Source organism: Aspergillus mulundensis (assembly GCF_003369625.1).
Source record: "Aspergillus mulundensis strain DSM 5745 chromosome Unknown scaffold_5, whole genome shotgun sequence".
Lineage (NCBI taxonomy): Eukaryota > Fungi > Ascomycota > Eurotiomycetes > Eurotiales > Aspergillaceae > Aspergillus > Aspergillus mulundensis.
Window position 1 is genome coordinate 2,391,724 of NW_020797893.1, and position 18,922 is coordinate 2,410,645.

General features: G+C 37.1%; 5 protein-coding genes across 5 annotated transcripts; 3 read left to right on the forward strand and 2 right to left on the reverse strand.

The window, feature by feature from the left end:
- Nucleotides 1-5,093: 5,093 nt before the first annotated feature.
- Nucleotides 5,094-6,633, reverse strand: DSM5745_06056 (NAD-dependent succinate-semialdehyde dehydrogenase; the record flags this gene model as incomplete). The annotated part of the gene is made up of 2 exons (XM_026748072.1): nucleotides 5,094-5,521; nucleotides 5,583-6,633. 2 exons carry the CDS (start codon nucleotides 6,631-6,633, stop codon nucleotides 5,094-5,096), a joined length of 1,479 nt encoding a protein of 492 aa, XP_026603904.1.
- A 515-nt stretch (nucleotides 6,634-7,148) lies between these two features.
- On the forward strand, nucleotides 7,149-8,132 carry DSM5745_06057 (N-acyl homoserine lactonase family protein; the record flags this gene model as incomplete). Its single annotated transcript, XM_026748073.1, has 3 exons — nucleotides 7,149-7,705; nucleotides 7,758-7,917; nucleotides 7,965-8,132. 3 exons carry the CDS (start codon nucleotides 7,149-7,151, stop codon nucleotides 8,130-8,132), a joined length of 885 nt encoding a protein of 294 aa, XP_026603905.1.
- A 782-nt stretch (nucleotides 8,133-8,914) lies between these two features.
- DSM5745_06058 (acetate uptake transporter family protein) lies at nucleotides 8,915-9,922 on the forward strand (the record flags this gene model as incomplete). The annotated part of the gene is made up of 4 exons (XM_026748074.1): nucleotides 8,915-9,113; nucleotides 9,178-9,314; nucleotides 9,444-9,777; nucleotides 9,837-9,922. The coding sequence occupies 4 exons, from the start codon at nucleotides 8,915-8,917 to the stop codon at nucleotides 9,920-9,922; spliced, it is 756 nt and encodes a 251-aa protein (XP_026603906.1).
- Nucleotides 9,923-11,850: 1,928 nt separating this feature from the next.
- DSM5745_06059 (uncharacterized protein) lies at nucleotides 11,851-12,735 on the reverse strand (the record flags this gene model as incomplete). The annotated part of the gene is made up of 4 exons (XM_026748075.1): nucleotides 11,851-11,858; nucleotides 11,912-12,259; nucleotides 12,326-12,432; nucleotides 12,551-12,735. The coding sequence occupies 4 exons, from the start codon at nucleotides 12,733-12,735 to the stop codon at nucleotides 11,851-11,853; spliced, it is 648 nt and encodes a 215-aa protein (XP_026603907.1).
- A 1,073-nt stretch (nucleotides 12,736-13,808) lies between these two features.
- Nucleotides 13,809-15,582, forward strand: DSM5745_06060 (uncharacterized protein; the record flags this gene model as incomplete). The annotated part of the gene is made up of 2 exons (XM_026748076.1): nucleotides 13,809-14,790; nucleotides 14,855-15,582. The coding sequence occupies 2 exons, from the start codon at nucleotides 13,809-13,811 to the stop codon at nucleotides 15,580-15,582; spliced, it is 1,710 nt and encodes a 569-aa protein (XP_026603908.1).
- Between the last annotated feature and the right edge of the window lie 3,340 nt (nucleotides 15,583-18,922).

An 18,922-nucleotide genomic window follows, 5' to 3' on the forward strand; every position in this document is an offset into this window, starting at 1 on the left:
TGTTATTATATTATAATATAATAATAAGTTAGTATTATAAATTATTTACCTATTATCTTCCTAAAATAGCTAGCGCTAGATTACGGATAATTTATTTTTTAAGGGGGGAAAAATTATTAAAACTAATATTAATCTAGGTTATGCTATTAAATAATACCTAAGGCACCTAGGTTATACTACCATAAAGTATTAATATTATTATACAGGATGCCTTAGGCACCTATTTAGCTTAATAAACCTTATTATTATAAATTATTATATAAAACTTAATATAGCATTAAATTTAATATAATATTAAATTTAATATAATATTAGCTTTAACCAAGAACCTTAGCTTAAGGACCTTAGGTTTTAGGTATTATTTAAGTAGTAAAATAAAGGCACGCCTTGTATTAAATTACCTTAATAATTAAAAAATAATTATAAAAAATATAAATATAAAAATATTTAAATATTACCTACTTTTTAAATAAAATAGCTTAAAAAATTACTTAAAGGCCTTAGGCCTTTAGGCAAGGCCTATATAAAAAAGCTAAAAGCTATAGTATATTTAGTTTTTTAAGTAATTTTTTTAGTTAAATTTATTAAGGTTTTAAATACTTTATTCTTATTAGTTAAAGATACTTTACCAAGCTTTATTATTATTAGTAAAGAACATCTAGGTGCTAGGGCGCCCTTACAATATACCTCCTGTTTTTCTCTAAAGAGCCCTCCAGGTCTTTACTCTTACTTTTTTATTACTAAAAAAAAGTTTTTTAAATACTTCTAGTATTTTAGCCATATAAAAAAAGTAAAAAATTATTAATAAAAGTTTATTACTTATATAACTTAAATTTTAATATAAGAAACTTCTTGCAAGGTTAAATTTTACCTTTTTATATAAAAAAAATTTATGGAATTTAAAAGCCTTTATTTTATAATTTTATTAATATATTAAATTAACCTTTAAGGTTTAATTTTATTAATTTAATTAATTACTTTTTTTAAATATTTACTTTATATAAATTTATTTTTATATAGTTATTTTATACAAGGACTTTATTAGGGCCTGCTTAATTTAAAAAATAAAAAAAATATATATAAACTTTAAAATAAAAATAACTTATACCTTACTATTATAATTTAATCCTAGCTATACCTAGTCTACCTTTAATAATTAAATAATAAAATATAAAAAATAATTATTATTTTTAATTAGTACAAGGTTCCAGGCAAGAAAAATTATTTAATTTATATAATTATTATAAAAAATATTATTAAGTTTATACTAAAGCTAGATTAAACACCTTTTAAAAGGTTTGCTAAAAAAAAGGCAGCTATATAAAAGCTAAAAATTAAGGTAAAATTAGCTATATAAAAGCTAAAGGTTAAGGTAAAGCCTAAGCTTAAAAAAAAGGTAGCTATATAAAAATTATAAATTAAGGTAAAACTAGCTTTTATATAAGGCCTTAAAATTAAGAAAGAACTAGCTTTTAAAAAGTGTTTAATTTTTTTTTTAAAAAATACTAAAAAACAGGTTATTAAAAAAAAAAACTAGTCTTTTTAATCCAGCCAAGCTTTTTATATAAAAAAAGCAGGAAAATAATAGTGTTACTTATTATATAAAAAGGTATTATTAAATTTAACTTAAGAATATTAAGCGCTCTGCAAAGTTTAGGATTTTTATTTAAAAAAAAATTTATCTTATATAAAGGCCTTAATGCCTTATTAATTTTACTTGCTTTACTATTTTTAATATGCTATATAAAGGCCTTAATACCTTGTTAATTTATCCTATATAAAGGCCTTAATGCCTTGTTAATTTTACTTACTTTACTATTTTTAATATTTTGTATAAAGGCCTTAACACCTTGTTAATTTTACTTATTATATAAATTAATAAAATTACTATTTATTTTAATTATTATTTTAGGGTTTTACCTTTTATTCCTATATAAAGGGTTAAATACCTACTTTAAAAAGTTAGGCTTAGGGTTTTTATATAAAGCTTATAGTATAAAATACTTAATATTTAAGTTACTAGTAAATTTATAACTTTAGGCTTAATTTTACCTTTATATAAAAATAAGTTTAGGTTTATAGTATTACTATCCAGGCCTTTATATAAAAATAAAATTAAGCCTAAAGTTATAAATATAGCCTTTATATATATAAAGCATATAAAGGCAAGTACGGCCTTTATATAAAGGTAAGTATAGCCTTATATAAAGGCAAGTACAGCCTTATATAAAGGCAAGTACGGCCTAGTAAAGCTTTAATAAGCTTGTAAAATACTTAGTATTTAAATTATTTATAAAATTTATAACTTTAGGCTTAATTTTAGCCTTGGTGCCTGGATAATAATACTATAAACTTAAACTTACCTTTATATAAAGGTAAAATTAAGCCTAAAGTTATAAATCTTACTAGTAAAGCTTTAATAAGCTTGTAAAATACTTAATATTTAAGTTACTAGTAAGATTTATAACTTTAGGCTTAATTTTACCTTTATATAAAGGCTAGATAGTGGTACTATAAACCTAAACTTACCTTTATATATAAACTTTAGGCCTTTATATAAAGGTAAATTTAAGTTTATAATATTATTATTTAGGTACTAAAAGTTATTTTTTAAATTACTTACCTTTAAAAATAGTTAGTATTATATAAAAATCTTTTTTTTTATATACCTTACCCTGCAAAATACTTAATATTTAAGTTACTAGTAAAATTTATAACTTTAGGCTTAATTTTAGCCTTTATATAAAGGCCGGGAGTTATTTAGCCTTTATATAAAAGCTAAAAGTTAAAAATAAAGTTACCTTTATATAAAGGTTAAAATTAAGCCTAAAGTTATAAATTATACTAGTAAATAAAAATAAAGTTCTTAAAGTAAAGTAGCTGGTTTTATATAAAAATATTTAAGGTATTTAGTTAGGTAATTGTCAGGGCCGACATTGATCTGGGTCACGCTATTAAGCAATGCCTAAGGCACCTGGGTTATGCTACTATAAAATATTAATATTATTATATAAAATACCTTAAGTACTTATTTAATTTAATAAACCTTATTATTATAAATTATTATATAAAACTTAATATAGTATTAAATTTAATATAATATTAGGTTTAATATAATATTAGCTTTAACTAGGGACCTTAGCTTAAGAACCTTAAGTTTTAAGTATTATTTAAATAGTAAAATAAAGGCGCGCCTTGTATTAAATTACCTTAATAATTAAAAAGTAATTATAAAAAGCGTGAATATAAAAATATTTAAATACTATTTACTTTTTAAATAAAAATAGCTTAAAAAATTATTTAAAGGCCTTAGGCTTTTAGGCAAGGCTTATATAAAAAAGCTAAAAGTTATGGTATATCTAGTTTTTTAAGTAATTCTTTTAGTTAAATTTATTAAGGTTTTAAATACTTTATTCTTATTAGTTAAAAATACTTTGCCAAGCTTTATTATTATTAGTAAAGAACATCTAGGTGCTGGGGCGCCCTTACAGTAATTATAACTAAGTAACATAATATATTAAGGCTTTATTATTTTTTTTTTCTTTTTTTTTTAATTATTATTAATATAATGGCGTATATTTAGCCCTTTACCTTTTGTTTTTTATTTTAAAAAGGTATTAGCTAATTTTTTATATACTAGTAATAGCCCTTATAAGGCCTTTTTATATAAAAATAGCTAAGTAAGGCTATTTCTAGTATACTATATTACTAAAAATTAGTAAATAACCTTTTTTTTTAATTACTTTAAAATACTTACTAATAACTTTATATACTAGTAATAACTTTTAAAAATTTTATATAAAATTTTTAAGGCTATTTTAGTATATAATATTACTAAAAATTAATATATAACCTTTTTTTTTAGCCCTTTGCCTCCGCCCTTTAAGCTTTATAAAATATTAAATATTTTATACCTTATATTAATTAAATACTAGCTAATAGCTTTATATACTAGTAATAGCTTTTAAAAAATTTTATATAAAACTTTTAAGGTTATTTAATATATAATAATTTTTAAATTTATTACTTATTTTAGTATTAAGCTAGCTTAGCTAAAAATAAATTTAAGTATTATTTTTAAGTATATTTTTTAATAAACTCCCGCGGGTTAGTCTTTAAAACTTTTTATTAAAAATTAAAAGTTAGCCTGGTTTTATTATAATCCTATATAAAAATAGTTAATAATTTATTTAGGTAGGTTAATAATTATTATATATAATAATATAAGGCCTAATTAAATAATATTATACTAAAACTTATATATAAACACCCTTTTAATTATTTTTTAAAAAAAAATAAGTATTTTATACAAGCGCTACTAATACCTAAATAGTTTTTATTTTTTTATAAAATATATTTACCTTTTTAATATATTTAGTAGGTACTGCGCTAATTATAAATAACTAAATAATACTTTTATATATATTATATAAAATAATTATTAAAAAATAGGACTATAAACTACTCCTAGTTAATTTTAAAATTATTATTAAAAATAAGCTACCTGCGGACCTATATAAAAAGGGCTTATTATAAATAATATAAAAAATTTAATTAACTTAAACTTAAAAAAAAGGTAAAAAATTTAATTAATTTAAATTAAAATTTTTTTTATTTTTATATAATTAATTAAGGAACACTATACTACAGGCGTTTAGGTATTTAAATATTTAAGTATTTTTATTTTACCTAAGTATTAGCTTGTATTTTTTTATAATACTTAAAATAAGTAGCCATATAGTAAAACTAAGTAAGTTATAATATATTTAATTTTTTACTAGTAAAATATTAAGTAAATATATAGTATTACACTACAAGTGGAGTTTTTACGCATTTGTCAATTTAGTCCTCCGTAGGGGCGCGGCAGCCTAGCGTTTGGCGACCGCGGGGGGCCCAGAGCTAGGGGATCAAGCTTCCACCTATCTATCAAATTACTATCAATATATTAACTCGGCAGGGCCATGAATGTGCGACGGTGACCGGAAGGTTCGATCTCTTTTTGCCATTACTCTTATCTGAGCTTAACTGCTCCCGCTAATATAGGATGCACAACTAGAACAAACTGAAGTCCCCACCCAACGAGCTTCCCAGCCCTAATTCGCAACGTTCATCAAGATACTCTTGACGGTCAAATACTCTTCAATGCCTTGTCGACCACCTTCCCGCCCGTATCCAGATTCCTTGACTCCTCCAAACGGACTCTCGGCGGCACTCAGCATGCCCAAGTTGATTCCGACCATACCGACCTCCAAATTCTCCGCAACTCTCCACATCCGTGGCATTGACTCGGTGATGACAAAACTGCCCAGCCCCACGTCGCAATCGTTGGCCTTCGCAGTGACCTCTTCTTCTGTTTTGAAGGGGTAGATTGCGACGACTGGGGCAAAGACCTCTTCGCGGGTTGTTAGGGACTCTGTGGACATACCACTCAACACGGTGGGCTGGAAGAAGTAGCCCTGCAAGTTGTGTGGTTGGAAAGGGGATCCGCCGAGAAGGAGGCTGGCGCCTTTGTCCTGGGCGTCTATAGCCCCGAGGTTAGCATGGCTTTGGTGCTTGCGAAAAGATGGAGACCACGGTAGTACCTCTGATATGCGCGATGGCCTTCTCAATAGCACGGTCATGCGTAAGCGGTCCAATTACCACGCCCTCTTCGACTCCGTTTCCGATTTTTAGCGTTTTGATCTTTTCGACAAGAGCTGCCGCGAACTTGTCATAGATACCTTCCTGCACGAAAATTCGGTTTGCTGTGACACAAGTCTGCCCGGAGTTTCTGAACTTTGCCAGGATACAAGCTTCGACCGCCGTATCAAGTTTTGCATCGTCAAAGACAATGAATGGACTATTCCCGCCTAGCTCCAGCGACAGCTTGGTGAGGTTCTGACTGCACTGGCTTGCCAATAGTTTCCCGACGCGCGTTGAACCTGTAAAGCTGAGCTTCCGCACAAGCTTCGACTTGCAGAGCGCTTCGCCAACTTCAGCAACGTTGGTCAATGTCGTAATGACGTTGATAGTTCCACCGGGAAACCCAGCTTCTTTTGCAAGAACCGCCTGCGCCAGTGCACTCAATGGGGTTTCACCAGCAGGCTTCCAGACAGTCGTGCACCCCGCCGCTAGTGCAGCACCAACTTTACGTGTGATCATTGCAATGGGGAAGTTCCATGGCGCCAGACAAGCAGCCACACCGAGAGGTTGCTTCACTGTCAAAATGCGATGGCTGGCATTCGCAGCGGGGACGACCTCACCATGCACTCGCTCTGCTTCACCTGCGAACCACTCGAGGAATGACGCAGCATACATGACTTCGCCTTTAGCTTCAGTGAGTGGCTTGCCATTTTCGAGAGTCAGAATAAGGGCGAGGTCGTCAATGTTTTCGAGACAAAGGGAGTGCCAGCGACGCAGCCAAGTTGCCCTTTGACGGGCAGTAGTCTTCTTGTAGGACTGAAAAGCAGTGTGAGCGGCTGATATGGCGGATTCGGTGTCTTTGCCGTTCATTTCTGGGAGGGTTGCAAGCGTCTCAAGCGTTGCTGGATTTATGACGGTGAATGTCGCTCCGGAGGAGGAGGAGGCCCAATTGTCGGCGATGAAGCCATTTTGCTCGAAGAGGTCCTTGCGTTTGAGACTGGAGAGGGACATGATAACTCAAATTATGACCTGTGGTCGGGGAAACAGTGAGTATGCGGGTTAGTTTGAAGGTAGGCGAAGTCACGGAAGCTGGAAGTTCGCCATTTCTACTGACCATGTCCTACCTAGGTATCCGACCCTTCCAAGTAGCCGAGTAGCCTTGGAAGGATTACCGAGTCAACTCGGCCGCCGAAGCTCTCTCGGCGGGACAGCGAGTATTTCCCCGCATTCCACGTAGGTATAGGACTAGCTACTGGGCATACTCCACCACCCCACACTTCGCTCCCAAAAATGAGCAATTGCCTGGCTGTTGATTGGCAAATGACGTGGATCTTGCTGATCGGTGTTCATCAATCGACCTGTCTTATCGTAGACTCCTGGCGGGGAGCTTCGAGCGCAGGTCGCTCTTGCCAGCATATAAATCCATCAGAATAGTTCGCCTCATTTCTCCCCCGCATAGATTTCCTTCTCTCACCCTCTTTTCTTTCCTCATTAATTGCTTTCTGCTAATTACATCAAATATCAGAATGTCCGCCATCCAAAACCAAATCGCACAAGGCGCCGTTCCCAATGCTGTCTCCAATGTCTGCCCGCAAGGTACCAAATTTCACGTCCTAGAATGCGGCTGGCTCGAATGCGATGAGGGCTTTGTTACGCGCGGCGGTAACACCTCAACGAAATCCACGGAGGGCAAATCCTTCGTCAACAAGCGCCGCCAGATGCCGATGTACTGTATCCTGATCGAGCATCCCCACGAGGGTCTGATCCTCTGGGAAACTGGCAGCGGAAAGAACTATCCTGAAGTCTGGGGCCCTGTTGTTGCGGATATCTTTGCACGCGTCCGGTATGAGCCACAGCATGAGCTGCGGGCTGCGATCGAGGCGACGGGAAACAGGGTCGAAGACGTCAAGAAGATCATCATCGGCCACCTGCATCTGGATCACGCCGGAGGTCTGGATGAGTTCATGGATAACAAGGACGTTGAGGTCTGGGTGCATGAGCGGGAATTTCATTCTGCGTTTTGGTCTGTGGGGACGGGCGCTGATGCGGGCGTTTACCTTGCGCATTACTTGAATCTGTCGCTGTGAGTTTGCCTCGTTCTGAGTTGGTGGGATGCTTGCTAACGAGTTGAGTAGGAACTGGAAAACATTCAACGACCAAACCCTCGACTTCTGCCAGGGCATCACCCTGCACCATCTACCAGGCCATACGGATGGAATGATTGGGATGCAAATCAACATGCCTGAAACAGGAACCTTTTTCTTCATCAGTGACCATTGCCACGTTCTGGAGAATGTACGTTCTACACTAGGTTGATGCCTGAGCCGAGCTAATGATGATAGTGGATCGACGGTATCCCTCAGGGATGGCTGGCTCGAGACCACCCAGCGTGGTTTCGGAGCACTCAGCGCTTGAAGCAATTGGAGAGGATAACGAGAGGGCGAGTTATCCCGGGCCATGACGAGAAGACGTTTCTAGATCTGCAGAAGCAGGCGAAGGTGTTTACATAGCTCATTACTATTTTCTATATATAACGACTTCTATAGTTTAACACGAACTGGACACCTAAAAGCCGCCATCAAGATCCTTTCAGAGCCTAGTGCTGTCTGCATGAATCTATGTCTTGACGTCTGTCCTTTGAGGAGGCTGTTCATCTTGACCTCGACCGGGCACACCACGGCCTTCGTCAATCCCCACAGATCCAAGAGCTTTCCCCGCACTCAACAAGGGCAACATAGCTGCAGTGGGTCGGGAACAGATGAGGAGACAAGGTTCATCTCGTGGGTAGGCCAATTCTTGGGCTTCCACTCTAATCTTGCTGAGACATATGGGGTAAGATCTCCCCACAAGAAGCGCAGTTCTCTCGGCTGATCCGGGGAAACGGATCTATAGACTTTCCCTGCGCTGATCTGGTGAGGAACACGCATCCTGGCCAATTCGAATCCAGCAGGGGATCGACATGATTCATGGTGCCGTCCGAGGTGGCTAGTACGCTTGCTTCATGATTTGCTGGAACTCAGAATCCATGTGATAATCCTGACCCAAGCTGAACCAACCCGTGGACAGGCAACTTCCCCAGACCCATACCGCCCCGTGCTAGAGACATTCCCTGACCTCGACCCCGGTTTAGGGAAAGGAGGAGGGAGATGTCTACCTAGGTCCTGGGCTTGGTAGGCGGAGCCCATGGCTCTGAGTCTATAAAGGCAGCTTTGTCAACGCCTACCTATCACTTTTTCCTCAAGTATCCCCTTCTTATATCCCCTATCTCATTTCCTCCCACACTTCTCCGATCATGGCAGACACATCAATTGACCACGCCTCGCACCTCGAAAAGGGCCTTGCTGGTGGAGGCTCACCACCGACTTTCGCCCATCTTGACCGCACCCACACAGCCGGCGGGCACGTCAACGACCGCTCGCAGCCCGGGTTGCCTGTTGTGCATCGGACCTTCGCGAATCCGTCGCCATTGGGGCTGTTGTCTTTTGCTACGGGTACACACTACACCTGCGCGACGCCCTCTAGACTGATACGGATGCTAACGTGTGTGGATTTTAGGCATCTTCCTCGTCTCAGCGCTCGGCCTCCACGCCCGCGGCGTCGAAACACCGAATGTCCTGCTCGGCGTGCTGATCTTCTTCGGTGGATGCGGACAGTTCCTTGCAGCGATTATGGAGTTCTTCACGGGGAATACGGTGCGTCTCTATCACTTTCGATCATGCCCTCCTAGTCCCAAATCCCTGTTTCTATCCATACGAATTCTTCTCTTCGTCCTTCTACCGACGACGTTATACGTATACGCCAATCTAATGTCTGCATTATAGTTTAGCGCAACGCTCTGGGCGTCTTACTCCGCATTCAACTTCTCCTACGCCATGATCTACATCCCGGGCACGGGCATATTAGCTGCATACACGGACGTTGAGACGGGCGCACTGAATCCTGAATTCAACCAGGCGGTCGCGATATATCTATGGGCATGGTTCATCGTGAACACACTCTACGTTATCGCGGCAGTCAGGAGTTCCTGGGTGCTGTTCATTGATCTGGCCATTCTGAGTCTGGGATTCTTGCTCCTGGCGGTTGCGTATATGACTGGTGATCAGGATGTTATGACTGCTGGGTACTCGGTCCTGATGATCACTGCGGGAATTTCTTGTAAGTATTCTTGTATTTCGTTTGTTTTCAAGCGAAGTGAGATGCTAACTGTGTGCCAGACTGGGCGGGCTGTGCTGGTCTCTGGGCTGGTGGGACGACGCCGATTAACTTGCCCATGTTCCCGATGTACAAGGAGCATCAGTAGAGATGACTGGGTTCGAGCTGGGTATGGGCGAAACGGGAACTTGCACCTCAAAGGTACCGTGTCAAGGCCTTGCTCGACATCGTCCTCGGTCTGGGGAGAGGGCGACTGGCTTAAAAGGCCTTGAAGCTGGGTGCCATCCGCAGAGGATGGTTCCGGTAGGTCAGTGTAAGTACTGTTTGTAGAGAAAGGAGTGTGTTTCTTCTCCGATCTGTTACTCTTAATCCTGGTATCCTCCATCCTGATATCTCTGAATACCCAATATATTAATGACAAACCATATCAGAAACATCGAAGTCAATGCTGTATTGCTTTGAACAGACATGTCTAGCTCGGCTCATGTTAGACCACGTGAGTGCCATTCTAGAGGGCTTAGAGATGAACGAAGGCACCCCAACTCCTGAATCTGCCCCTCGTTGTAAATACACATCATGCCAAGAGAATAGAAGTCCTATCATTGCACACCCTGCACTCAAAAAACGGCTCCCTAGAACCTCCGGCATGGTGGTTAGTTTCGAAGGGCGCGGCGTAATCATCAATGATGTTTCTGACAGTTCTCCTGATCCAAGCAAGTTAGGCAAGCCCCCTCTAGTATCTCGGCGCATTTCTCCATTTGAGCTCGGATGTTCGCAACGGGATTGCTCTTCACCCAGATGGCACATATGCATGGACCGTTAACATGCATCTGAGTATCGAGAAGCATAGGACTGGACAGGCAATTGGTCGCGTTATAGATGTCGAGAAAGCACTTCGCACGGAAATCCATTGTACCGGGCATAATTCCACTGTGGAGCAAAGTCTGCACGTAAGCCCCGATGTATTTCTGCAGCTGTTCGCACTGCGAAGAGCCATCTGACTTTTTACCTCCGTAGTTCCTTAGCCAGTTCGTGAAGGCATCCTCGGTTATTCGGATTGAACGCCTGCGTTGAACGTCAAGCATGTCTATAAGCGAAAATGGGTATATTAGCTGGAGCTTTGAGTGCTAAAAGTGACAGAAAAGGACCGACCAAGCATCTTTTCAGGTATTATGCCTAGATCTTCCACCGCGGAGGCCCTCCAACTAAATTGTAACGGCCTCCTAATGATCATCTCGCGCGTGATTTTCGAGAAGTCGTCTCGAAGCTTCAGGACGTATGCTAATTGCAGTAGTTTTCGGAGATCACTCATGGATCGATCCCGCAGCGACTTGTCGCGCAGCCATACTCTACCATGAGCCTTGAGTGCAGATCGGCAATCATATTTCTGGACGAAGATTGCTAAACGTTGCAGCAAGTCGGGGGTCGGATTCAAACACGTTCCCTTAAAGTGCACGATGTCGCAGAAAATACCAAAAACCTCCGCGTCGTCTTCAAGGAGGCTGATTTGACAGTGCCCATCCTTACTCAAGGCGATTTCTTCTTTGAAACGCAGCTGGAGCATGGACTTGAAAACGGGCGAGGCCTGGGAGAGGATGTTGGACGAGACCTGAAATGAAAAAGCCCCGCAGTGGGCGTAGACGTCTCCCTCCTCGGAATACACTGCTATCATGGCCATCTTTGCATGGGTTGAACGGGATGAGAATGGACATCTCGGAATCTGGCATGGAGAAATGAGGGTGGTATTGATAGACAGGTAGGTAACGGAGCCATCCCATGTTCCGGAATGCAACATTCGCCCGAAATCTTCCAGTCCATTGAGAAAAAGACAGCGCACGTAGGTATTATTCCCCAGCAAGGCCAAAAGCTTCTGACGCCCAGAAAAGAACTTGTGAAGCCTGTCATCATTACAACCTCTTTCCACGAATGATTTTACCTAAATGTGGACTGAAAAGTTAAATGAAGAGTTTTTATCATGTCTCATAGACACTAGCGCTAAGGATAATAACATATGTCTTGTGCAAAAATTCCGCTCCTGCTCAGTAATTATGGTCTGTATTCGGAAAATGCGGCGATTCAAAAAGCTATCGATGGTGACGTGGACAAGGGTTGTTATTGAGGCAATCTAAGCAAATACCTTTCACCTCTTCTCCTGCTTTGACTATTCTTGCCTGAAGGTTGGAGCTTAGCTCCGAACCAAGCAGCAGGTCGCAACACGAATCGTCGTCGTCATGATAGAGACATTGCCGATATTCCTCAATGGGGAATTCGCTCGCTGCTCCAACAACTTCCGTAAAGCTCTTCGCTCTAAATGGTTCACTCCCCGGCATAATTCCACGCCGTGCTAATATAATCGCATATGCCCCGACGAAATTCGTAACACTAAGGCAAGAGTACGAGGCCGCCGTGGAGAGCTTTGCGAGATCGTGAGTAAGAGCATTCTCGGTTACCTTGGCGAGTAGTCGTAGTTTGTCTTCAAGTTCATCTGGCGTATAGTGTCAGCTTAGTGCTCTCAGATGCTGTGCAGACACTAGGAGAGATCGATACTTACACACGATAGAATTTGGGATCACACTCGCTCCTCCTCCCCTAGCGGATTCCCAATCAGTCAAGCAAAATGTTATATTGATCAGAAGGGCCCGCGAAATGGTCGTAAACCTTGACGTATCGTTCATGGAGTATGCGTGGTGTAGAAGGTTCCACAAGTCTTCTTTCCTTTAGAGATTGTCGAAGCCATATGTGGCCGTAACAAGAGAAGGCCTTTCGGCACATATACTTGTCGATAAAGACGGAGATCCTGCGTAGGAATTCAGGCGTGGGATCGTTCGGGATCATGCCTGCCTGGTGGTGGGATACTTCACAAAATATTTTGAGAACACGAGGATCATCCTCCGGAAGGGGGAGCTCGAGATGGCCATGCTTGCTTAGAGCTAATCCCTCTTTAAACTGTGATGCGAACATATTTTTGAAAACCGGAGACGCTAAATAAAGGGCTTTTGACGACACATTGAAGGAGTGGTCACCGGAAAGTGATCGGACGTCACTATTTAGGTCGTATGTAACTTCTGGCATCATGCTAACACTGAAGGGTGTGAGGATGCAATTTGATTGATAGAGCGAGGTGGGGAGTGGCATATGGCTGTTGAATGAATGGAGACTCAGAGAGTGGTGGTGTTACCCCGGCCACCCTCGAGAAAGGAAGGGGAGACAACAGTCTGCCTTGGTGAAGAAAGTCCACCCCGGGGCCTCACATCGGATTTACGGCGTAACTCGTAGGTAATCAGCCCGGCACCGTTGCTGCCTCCGGACCAAGTAATCTTATAGACTTGGTTTGAGACATACCAGGCTTTTGAGAACGTCTTCGCACCGTCAGTCCTCACGTTGACGGACCGCAGAGGCGAAGTGGGTTTCATCCAGTTAGCTACTAAAAAGATCCAACACGCCTTGGCTTGATGCGCATGGGACTCACATATCAGGGGTGAATCGAGGTTAATGCTGTGTCGCTTTGACCAGGCGTGTCTAGCTGGGGTTTGAAGAAGTTGCAGAATGTAATATGGTAGAACATTCGCTGTCTTTCCAGTCTTGATGGGCTCACTTGACACGAGAGGCTGAAAAACAAATCAGCACCTTCATACTCCTACCGACGAGGCTGAGAGCGGTGTCCATGGCCAAATGAAGCGATTGGACATTGTCTGCACCCTCTGTGAAACAATAAGCGTAGAAAAGTGAGGTCGGCTGAGCTGATCGCCGGCATACTCCCTTCGCCCGTCTGACACAGCGCCAACCTCAGTACAAACGGAAGGCTCCGGTCAGACTGAAAGTATGTAAGACTGGCTGCGATTGCAGAGTGGACATGACGTGTGAGAACTGCGCACCAATGAACTGCGCCTCGCTTGCAAGGATCATGGAGGTGGGGGGGGGGAAACTGCCCCTCTTGATTGAGAAACGAGGCTGCGACCTGGCCTATTTAATGACCCCTTGCTCCCTAACTGTCCGCTTCCCATACCTCGAGGCTGGTCCAAGCTCGATCGACCATGGCCGACTCGGCCCAATATACCGTTGGCTGGATCTGTGCGCTACAGACTGAGTATGTGGCAGCCCGTGCCTTCCTCGACGAGAGACATCCACCGCCAAGCACACATTCTCCCAACGACAACAACCACTACACTCTCGGCAAGATAGGAGACCACCTTGTTGTCATCGCTGTGCTCCCTGACGGAGAATATGGTGTCGCTGCAGCGGCCTCCATTGCCGAAAGTATGCTGCACAGTTTCCCCAACATTCGCTTTGGACTTATGGTGGGAATCGGCGGCGGAGCACCAACTAGCAAACAGGACATTCGCCTCGGCGATGTTGTCGTGAGTTCCTCCCGCGGTAACGACCACGGCGGCGTCTCTTTCTACGACCTTGGCAAGGAGCTCCAGGATGAGGACTTTAGACCGACGGGATTTCTGAACCAGGCTCCTCGGGTCCTCCGTACGGCTCTCGCTGGAGTCCAAACGCTCCATGAGGAAGAGGGCCATCAACTGCAGGAAAACATCCGCTTGGCCCTTGAACGGAATCCCCGATTGAGAAAGAAATATGCACGGCCCAATCCAACGAGTGACCGATTATACCAAAGCGATTTTGTCCACAGAGAGAGCGAGCGAAGCTGCGATGAGCTTTGCAGCGATGACAGAGTTATAATCCGGCCGGAACGAGGGGATGATATTGACGACCCAGTGATTCACTATGGTCTAATCGCATCGGGTAGCAAGTTGGTAAGAAATGCAACCTTCCGCGACAAGCTAGCAGCAAAGCAAGGCATCTTATGCTTCGAAATGGAGGCCGCGGGGCTGAGAAATCTCTTTCCCTGCCTGGTGATTCGTGGAATCTGCGACTACTCGGACTCTCACAAGAATAAACAATGGCAGGGCTATGCAGCCATGACAGCTGCAGCGTATGCAAGAGACCTTTTGAATCAGATTATTCCTCAGCAGGTGCAGGCTGAACAGAGGGCCAGTGAGATCCTGGGCGGTTAGTTCTGGCCTAAGCTGATATGTATCTCGTATTCATGCTAAGTCTGTATCTACCAAGACAGTCCTTCAACCTCAATTAGACGATATGTCTGAGCTCGTTAGCAATGTTCAGATCACCGTGAGCGCATCTGCTAGAGACCTTGAGAGTGTAGTCCAGAGTATCGACCTGGACAAACTACCGGTGGCTGAGGGAGCAGAGTTTGGATCGTACAAGGAGCAGCACGAGGCAGAATGTCTCCCTGGGACAAGGACGGACCTCCTTCGCAGGGTTGAGGAATGGGCTCACTCGCCAAAGGGGAAGTGTGTCTTCTGGCTGTACGGACTGGCTGGGACGGGGAAGTCCACGGTCTCTCGATCTACAGCGAGTCTTTTCAAGAAGCAACGCCTCCTGGCAGCGAGCTTCTTCTTCAAGAGAAATGGAGGAGACCGTGGCAATGCAAGGCGATTTTTCTCAACAATCGCTAGGCAGCTGTTTGCCAGCATCCCGGAGCTACGCCCTGCCCTTATTCGAACAATCAAGAAGGAGCCAGATATAGCTGTTCAGTCTTTCAATGAGCAGTTTACCAAGCTGATCTATGATCCACTTAGTCAACTGGAGCCACAGCAAGAGAGCTCGCTGCTGCTGATTGTGATCGATGCCCTGGACGAATGCGATAATGACCAGGATATTCAGCTTATTCTGCATCTATTGCCCCGGGTCCAGGACATCAAATCTGTCAGCCAAAGGTGGAGTTTGGTGGAGTTCTTATTTGTTAACGCCTCCACATGCCGCGTTAGTATAAAAAAGTAAGGTGCTTAACGCCTTACTATTTTAGTAAAAAAATTAGGCTACTAATAAGTTTTTAAAGGCTTAAAATATTTATATAAACCCCTAGGTAGCTTTAGCTTTTAATAAATAATTTATTTTTTTTTTTATTTTTTTTTATAGTATTTAATTAATAGCTTTATTAATTAATATAATATATAAAGGGCCTTATAGTTATAAACCTAAATATTAATTTAATAATTTAGCTTATTAAATTTTTACCTTTTTTAAATATTTTAAAATTATTTATACCTTTAAATACATGTCCTAAAGCTATACCAAGCCTTTTTATAATTAATTATTTTTTTTATTAAATTAAAATAAATATTAATTAATTTTTAACTCCTATACTTAACTTAAAAGTTATTATAACTTTTATTAATAATATTATAAATATAAAAGTTATTTTTAAGTCCAGGAATAACTAGCCAGCTTAATATAATTAAATTTTTTACTTTACTTAAATAATAAAAGTTTAAAAGTTTTTTAACCTAAATATTTTTTTTAAAAAAAAAGAAAAAAATCCCTTTTTTTTTTAAATTACCTTTTAAAAATGCAATTAAAAAGGCTTTTAAAATATATAATAAATACTAGCTTAATACTAAGTACTATTATACTAAAATTTAGGAAATAAATAAAGCTATTTAAAAAATTATTATTATTTTTATTTAATAACTTATTAAAAATAAACTTATTACAAAGGTTTTAGCTAAATTAAAGTAATAATTTACTTTAACTAATTTTAAAATTAAACTAAAGGTATTTAATAATTATTTTATAGCCTTAAATACTTTAATTTAATAAGGCAAGATTAGTAATTAGCTTTAAAATTATAAAAACACCTACTAAAAAATTAAATACCTTAATTAACCTAAATTAAAAAATAAAATAGCTAATATAACCTTCCTATAAATAATTAATAAGTATTTAAACTTTTATATAAAATAAAATACTAATTAATTAAATTAAAAAGGTGCTAATTTAATTTCTTACCTTTAGTTTATATTTAAATATTAATAATATTTTTTTATAATTAATAACTTTTTTAAAAACTTTATTAAAGCGGTAGCCTTTATAACTTTTAGTAAAAAATTAAATATTTTTTTTAAAATAGTACTAACTAATAATAAGCCTTTTTATTTATATAGCTATTTTTAAGTAATAAAGTAGTATTAGTACTTTATATAATTATATAAAAAGCCATGGTATAAACCTAAAAAAAATATAAATAAAAAGGTTAGTAAAGCTTTTAATAAAAATAATAAATATAGTAAGAAACTTTAAAAGGTAAGGGCTAAAAATAAATAAATTTTTAAAAATAAAAAAAAGTTAAAAAAAAAAACTTAAAAAACTTTTTTAACTATTTAAGCTATAATAAAAAAAAACACCATGGCTACATGCTTATTATAAGTATTTAAAGTAATTTAATACTTTAAAATACCTTTATTTTTAATACCGGTGCCTTTATTTATATTTATAATAATTTTAGTTATTTTATTTTTTTTAATTAATTAAAAAAAGGTAATATTTAAGTAAAAAATATAATTATTATTATTTAAGGCATGGAATTAGTACTTTTTTATTTTAAGGCTTTAAATAATAAAATAATACCTTTTACTTTTAATAAAGTGGCCTTTATACTTAGCTTTTATATTAATATTTTAGTAGCTAGGCCTTTTAAAAAAGCTAGATATTTTTAAGATTTTAATACTTTAATTACTAAAAATAGCAAACCAGTATTTTATTTTAAAGATTACTTATTTAGCCTTTAAATAATTAAGTTTAAAAAAAACTTAAAGCAAAAAAAGGCTAATACTTTAACTTAATAAAAAGTTAAGACCTTAACTTAAAAAATCTATATTAAAAAAAATTTTAAAGCTTTTTACTAGCGCCTAGGCTATATTAGTAATAAAATACTTTAATACTTACTAATTATAACTAAAAAAGTTTAAATTACTAGTTCTTAATTACCTTAGTAATATAATACTTATAAATATAAATAAGCCCCTTAATAAATATTTAAAAGGCCTAAAAATCCTGCTACTACACTATTTAATTAAGTTTACTTTAACTTAATTTTTATAAAAAAAGTAATAAATAAAAAAAAGTAGGTAACTTACTTTTATAATAAAAACACCAAGTTTTACTAGGCCTATGTTTATTAAAAAAAAAGTAGGTATAAAAATATTATTAAATAGTATACTAAGCTTATTTAAACCTAATTTAATATTACTTTTAAGGTTTTTTTTAGTAATTATAAGCCTATACTTAGTAATAATATTCCTAACTTTATTATATCTTAAGGTATACTCTAAAACTAGTTTATTTTTTATACTTTTTTTTAAAATAGTATAGCTAAGTACTTTAATAGTATATTAATTAAAAAAGTAAAAATAATAGCTTTTTATAAAAAAAATTTTTTTAATATATAGTCCTAGGTTATAAAAACTATAGCTTATATTAATAATTAAATTTTTATTAAGCCACTAAATTAAAAAATATTATAAAAAGTATTTACTAGTAAGAAACCCTATATTTTTAATATTAAAATATTAAAATGTTTTGCCTGGGCAAGATAATTCTAAGTAAAAAGTTTTTATAAAATAAAACTAAAGGCTTTATTAAAATACTTACTAGGCTATATTACCTTAAATATTTAGTAAATCTAGTTTTTTAAAAAGCAGCTTATACATGCTTATAAAAATATTATTTTTAATAAATTTAAATTATATAATTTAAAAAATTTCTTTCTTATTATTAATATTAAAATTAAGTTACTAAAGCCTTTAACTTAAGTTCTTAATATCCCCTTTTAAAACCGTGAAACTAAAGAAATTAACCTTAATCTTAATTTTAGTAAATTTTTTAAATAAAAAAAAATAAGGGTATTTTAAATATAAATAGGCCACGGGTGGTGGAGATTTTAAAAAAAAAAGGTATTAATAATAATAATAAGTATAAAGCAAGAAATAAGGCTTAAAATATTACTAGTAAAATTAAAAATACTATTAGTAAAAAAAAGGCCTTTAATTAGCTAAATAGGTTTTTATACTTACTAACTTTTAAGGTAACTTCTAAATCTTATTATTATAAAAGGCTTATATAAAACTTGGCCTTATAAATAACTTTAAAAGCCTATTTAAAAAATTCTTAGTAATAAATTTTACACTTTTAAGTACCTTAATATTTTTTTACTAATTTAGCAAGTAAATAATTACTTAAAAAAAATAAATAAGCATGCCTAACTTTTTTTTTTTTTTACTTAGCCTTTAAGCTTAACGCGCTTAAGGGGTAAAACTTTAGTAACTTTAACTTTTTTTTTTTA